The following is a 6000-nucleotide window of genomic DNA, read 5'->3' on the forward strand; positions in this document are numbered from 1 at the left end:
ACACTTGGATGCATGCATCTGGCCCCTTCATCTCGTGGCCTTTTACTGCCCTGTTGCCTGTCGCATTAAGCCACCACAGTCATCCCATCCCCATCACTTCTCCATCCATCCATCCATCGACTTGGATTTGGATTTGGACTTGGACCTGGGGCTTTCAAGGGCCGCCAATGTCGAAGAAGCATGACGAGGGAGCGACGTGTGATGGATGCGAGGCGATGCTACTGTTACTTCTTCGGGAATAAGGGTCCTACCGCAACGCCGAGGCCTCCTGGAGATCTTGCTTAACTACTCTGTACAAGCTTGGACTCTGCTGGTGCTGGTGCTGGTGCTGGTGCTGGTGCTAGTAGCACTCCTCCTCCGTTGCAGCCATCAGTCGACTGCCGTGAATGCTTCGGGCCGCCCAAGCCAATATGCCCGTCATTAAGGGCTGGGTTGGGTTGGATTGGCTTGCAATGGTGAGGGGATAGCGTTGGGCTCGGCTGGGCTGGACTCGACTCTGGAACTGCAGATACTCCTGAATCGTCACCTCACATTACCATGCCTTGCTTGCCCTGCCCTACCTCATCGCAGTTGTTGGTATGATGCCCTGACGGTATTCGTGTATTCGTACGGATACAGATATTGCCGGTGCTGTCTTTCGCCAGTCTTGATGCAATGAAGAAGCGTCTAATTAACCTCGGGTACAATACACGAAATGACGCGCAGAAACTGATCTGTCGTGGAGGCGGCCCAGCAGATCACGTCCTGTCTCGTCCTACTCTGAGCAAATCTCCTCTGCAGGCATTTCCAAATGGGTCGCCATGCCCGAAGACAATCGTCAACAAACAGGACCCTGAGTTTAACCTGCTTTTAATTTCACGTCCCATTACTTGGGCATAGTCAAATGTCATAGCCGCCCCCCTCTCATCTCTCCGGGCAAAAACTGTCGTCTGCTGCGTAGTGCTGCGTTGTGTCGTGTCGTGTCGTGTTATGCTACGCTACCCCATACGCTCTGGATCGTCCCTCTTCATGCGTCCATTTCAAGGACTTGCATCATCCCACGAATGAGGACCCTGCTCTCCTGTTCCCCACGATCCATTCCCGTACGTCTAGCAGCGTCCTTCTCCGCATTATCTGCTAGGGGTGGCGCCGGCTCGACCGTAACATCGTCGCCGCTACTCTAAAGTCCTTGGCAGACCTGCTTCACTAACAGCACTACTTAATAAGTGTGGTGTCCAGCCTTACACAGATCAAAGTTTGGGGGCCCTTTCTCTTCGTGGCTTGTACAATAGGATTATCTTCCTGACTAGCGCTGTCAACTCCTTGTTAACATGTCTCCTTCAAGTACAAAGGTTGCCGCAGGTGGCTCCTTTCACACCTGTAAGTTAACCTCTATCCATCATCATTGTCGTCTTCATGTCCTAACAGTATCAAAGTCCAGGGCATCATTCCCAAAAAGCAGCCCGCTGCTTCCAGCAGTGCAAGACCCAGAGTCGCTGGCACACGGCGCATAACGACTCCTCATGCCTGTGCCGAGTGCAAACGAAGAAAGATCCGCTGCGATGGCAAACTGCCATGCGGCCAATGCATCACCAGCCGAGCTCCAAAGAGCTGCTCTTACGATAAACATCGCCAGCGAATGATTCCATCCAGAAAGTAAGTGACATGTCAAAAACTGAATACCCCTTGGGCTAACCGTCCTCCAGGGCTCTGGATAGCTTGGCACAATCTCTCGAGGAGTGTCGGTCAGTGCTTCGGCGCCTTTACCCAAACCATGACGTTTCTGCCCTGCGGACCATGGACAAACAGGAACTAATCAACCTCCTTGCTCAATCACAATGTCCACTTGGAGATCCTCTTCCATCACCACCTCTCGAGTCATCATTTCCCAAGCCAGACACATCTCTGGTACCATCAGACTCCCTACTGGAACTTCAGTCTTCTCTCGAGGCTGACCTCGACTCGCTCATCGGAGAGCTTGAATTTGAGATACCCACCGAACAGCTTGAAACCAACGATGGATCCGGCTATCTCACACAACAAACCTGGTGGGACTATAGCTCACGACAATGGAGCTCGGTGCCTGTGCCATCTATGATGGAGGGTCAGCCATATGGCCATGACTTGGTCACTCCGATGCAACACTCGATGTATGAGGATGAGCGTGGAATCTACGGCTCACTTGAAATGAGATGAGGAAGATGTAACCTTTCTCGATGTATTTTTACATGCGATTCCCGACTCTGAGTGGGTATAGGGGCATCATGCACCCCCGGGGGCGCAGGTCGTCTCCTTGGCCGGATCACAGCTTACGACAATGGAACGAGGTCACGACCCTTTACTTGCTTTACGTTGCTTCGCTTTACTTTAGGTACAGTATGACTACCTAGGTACTTTACTTTGCCCCCTTAGGTAGTATCTAGATATATACAAACACATACATATCTCTTGATGTTCGAGTGCCTTCCCTTAGCACCTAGATACCTAAGGTCCCTTGACTTAAGTACCTACGAACCTACCTAGTACCTACCTACCTAGTACCTTACCTAGGTACTGTCTTTGTGTCAGTTTCTCTCTAATCCATTGTCGAGGGGATTTGAAGTGTACCTACCAGGTACCTAGGTTAGGTAGGTAGGTAGTACCTTAAGCAAGGCTCAAGTTCCACATCTGGAAGGCATCATCGCGGTGCTCTTCCTTCCCACGTCTGTTGGTATCAACCATACCGTTCCCATCCTCAGGATGAACCGCAACCCATCCCCTTCCATCAGAAAGCAACCGTCCTTGGGCACGAATCTTTTGCGCAACGCGGGCGCAGAATCACAGAAGAGCAGACATGGAGCACGCACTTACATGCAATAACCTCAAATGTCGAAGAGAGCTGAGCGAACGTGCACTTGTGACGACATGCAGGTAAGCATATGGCTTCCAGAAGCCAGCGATCCTCTGACATCAAGATCAATAGCCATATCTTCTGCATGGAATGCGCCCAGCGACTCGGTGTCAACGGACAGGAAGCTGATCGCCGCAACACATGCCCTGCCTGCCATTCGCAACTAACCAATCCGGACGACGCCGTGATTACGAACCTGAATCCAAGTGAAGACTACAAGACCAGTGTTCTAAGCGGACTTAGCCCCAACGTCATTATGGAATGTGCTGGCCGGGCTCTCAGCTTCTGGGCTTACCAGACCACCCAAGACATCTATTACCAACAGTATTTATACAAAACCCTGACCGACAAGTACTCAAATCTCAGCGTCCGCCTCGAGAAGACCGTAAACGACGCTAATTCGGAGATCGAGGGTCTTCACCACAAGTTGTCAAGTTAGTGCTCTACTTCTCCCAGATTCGCACCTATTCAGCTGACACAGAGCAGGTCTAGCAGCAGAACAGGATGCTCTGCGGCGCAAGAATGACGAAATCTCCCGAGCTTACAAAGACAAAAGTCGCAAGGTCCTGCAGTTACAAGAACTCTACGACAAAGTCAAGAGAAAAGCTGAGCTTGGTCAGATTCGGAGGGCAGCATCGGATGCTGTTGACTCAACCTTACAAACAACCCAGATGGACTCGGGCTATGAAATTAACTTGCCTGCACAAAGCCATGCTGAAAACACCCCTCTGTCAGCCTTTAGCCAGAGTCATCGCATTGATATCTCAGGAATGAACACCGGCCTCTCACGAAACTATACAAATATGACAAGAGAAGGAAACCATTGGCCACGACTAGGAGTGCCATCTCATCGTGAGCATTCATTTCACCAGCATACAGTACTTGCTGACATATGACAGGCGATACATCAGAGGCCCCTGTTGGTGGTCTCCGCCGATCTGGTATCAACACAACATCCGTACACCAAACGGCGACATTGCCAACTCTCGCGGGAACCCCAATTCCTAGTTTTGGTGGTACAAGACAGTCTACAAACACATTCGCTCCAGGCTTCAGTCATCATCGGGGTAGCCTGGCAGGTGTTGGACTAACATCCGGCATAAAAGTCAGCCAAGCGAATAACCCACCAGCATTGGATATGCCCTCAAGGCATCTATGAACTAAACAGGACAGTAAGAAAGTGACAGCCTTCAGTGCATCAAGCTTATTGCGATATTTTCTGTCGCTTTGTTCTCAAGGTTGGCATTAGCGGTAGTGTTTGATGCCCCAGAACAAAGGAGGAGAAATTCAATAGTGGTTTTGCTGTTCATGTATTCAACAGCGTTCTGGTTTGGCGCTTCGTTCACACTGGTAGATAATCTATTCAATTGATGGTTTTGATGGGAACACGGTGACTGTTGAGAAATCATATATGCATCTTCTTGTATGTGGTGGCTGAATCATAGACATTAAAAGCAGCTTCCACAGCAATCTAGACTCGATCTCCTCTTTTCCGTAGGGATAGCAGCACTTATTTCGAACATCACATACAACAGGTGATCAAACATGCAAGACAGCTTCATCGCTAAAATTAAGTGGCATACCCAATCGGCACTGGGTTTACCGTCATCTGAGCCATCAGACTCAGGAGACGGCGGTAAACCTGTGCAAATATTCGCGCGCATCAGGGAAAAAACCAGGGAATGGCACAAGCTGAGAAGGGCTGGGGGTAAGGCTCAGAATCTACGAGCACAGTATCTCGCTGAACAAGCCAAAATCCAAGGTACGGTGTCGCCTCCGAACACCATATCACGTCCCGCCATGGAACTGCAACGGCTTCTCCCTGGACTAGCGGAGCTACCAGGTGACAACACAGACGCATATTCCCAGGCGAGACTTGAGCCAAGTCAGGCAGCGCAGCAGCAGCAGCAGCATGAAACCCCTGGTTCTCGTCCAGTTCCTGCCACTGATGACTCTCATCCACGCGGGAAGAGCGGCAAATTCATTATTGTTTCTGGTCCTGTACTCTTTAATGCGAAGGGCTCTGCTCACCAACACAAAGACACGCCTCATGTACAGAGAAACGGAAACGCTGAATATGAGCGGGATATAAAGATACTATCGGATGAACCTTGTATTCCTCAACCCCGAATAGGTCCAAGTCTTGTCGTACAAGATGATGATATTGAAGTTCTTCTCGAGACACACAAACAGACGATCCGGAGAGATTGCGAACAGCTAAGGGAGATCAGGACAGAGCTAGAACGCCAAATCCTCGTAGCGAAAGAGTTTGCCTTCCAGCTGTACTGCCAGACACATGAATGGGAGTATTGGAGCCCAATTCTACAAGATCCTGTTCCCCTACTACAGGTATTAAAGGGACTTCAAACGACCATGCTGTGGCTGCAAGCCCGCGTTCAGTGGTATGAGAGAAAGTACCCTGGACTTCGTGAGCAGTACAACACGTATATGGGATTGCAGAACAAGACCTCTGAGGTGGTAAGGCTGGAGGATATCGACATTTAACTGGCTGGCCTACGCTGAAATGGATCGTTCTTTATCGAGGTAGATTAGGATATTTTGTGGAGTCTTTTTGGTATGTTTATTACCCCGGGTCATTCATATCTTGGCTTCTGTTTTCTTTATTCTACTATGTTTTCTCGTCTCTAACAGATGGTTGTCTGGGACAGATAGGGGCGTCTTTCATGCGTCATGGGCAAGAGAGGATGCAGATTGCAATCAGCGAATGGGAATACAGATGATACACTTGAGTAGATGAATATCTCTTCCAAGCTAAATTATGGTCAAGGGATGCTATTCGATCCATCGAACGAGACTGACTGTGACTGCAAGTGAGTGTGATCGCTTAAAATGTGACAATGTTCGTGTCGAGCCTCACCTCATACGGATAACTAAGGTACCTAAGATATTCTAACGTGCATGATAAGCGAGTGCTCCAGACAAGCGAGTGCTCCAAAAATCCCTCAACCTACACTATCACTTTTCAATCAGATATTTCTCAACAATCCAATATGCCAGAGTCTCCAAATGAAGCTAAGATTATTCTTGCCCTTCAGGCCCTCCAGAATGACCCAAAATTAAGTCTTAGAAAGGCCGCAGCTATATATCATGTTGACCGCTTTGCCTTAAGT

At 49.4% G+C, this 6000-nt stretch overlaps 3 protein-coding genes across 3 annotated transcripts; all 3 read left to right on the top strand.

Moving 5' to 3' along the window:
• Positions 1 to 1310: 1310 nt before the first annotated feature.
• On the top strand, positions 1311 to 2175 carry FMAN_12533 (putative lactose regulatory protein; the record flags this gene model as incomplete). The annotated part of the gene is made up of 3 exons (XM_041831481.1): positions 1311 to 1359; positions 1416 to 1635; positions 1686 to 2175. The coding sequence occupies 3 exons, from the start codon at positions 1311 to 1313 to the stop codon at positions 2173 to 2175; spliced, it is 759 nt and encodes a 252-aa protein (XP_041682040.1).
• Positions 2176 to 2812: 637 nt separating this feature from the next.
• On the top strand, positions 2813 to 4028 carry FMAN_12532 (putative lactose regulatory protein; the record flags this gene model as incomplete). Its single annotated transcript, XM_041831482.1, has 4 exons — positions 2813 to 2889; positions 2942 to 3303; positions 3356 to 3721; positions 3769 to 4028. 4 exons carry the CDS (start codon positions 2813 to 2815, stop codon positions 4026 to 4028), a joined length of 1065 nt encoding a protein of 354 aa, XP_041682041.1.
• A 386-nt stretch (positions 4029 to 4414) lies between these two features.
• FMAN_12531 (uncharacterized protein) lies at positions 4415 to 5374 on the top strand (the record flags this gene model as incomplete). Its single annotated transcript, XM_041831483.1, has 1 exon — positions 4415 to 5374. One exon carries the CDS (start codon positions 4415 to 4417, stop codon positions 5372 to 5374), a length of 960 nt encoding a protein of 319 aa, XP_041682042.1.
• Between the last annotated feature and the right edge of the window lie 626 nt (positions 5375 to 6000).

This window comes from Fusarium mangiferae (assembly GCF_900044065.1).
Source record: "Fusarium mangiferae strain MRC7560 genome assembly, contig: FMAN_scaffold005, whole genome shotgun sequence".
Taxonomy (NCBI): Eukaryota; Fungi; Ascomycota; class Sordariomycetes; order Hypocreales; family Nectriaceae; genus Fusarium; species Fusarium mangiferae.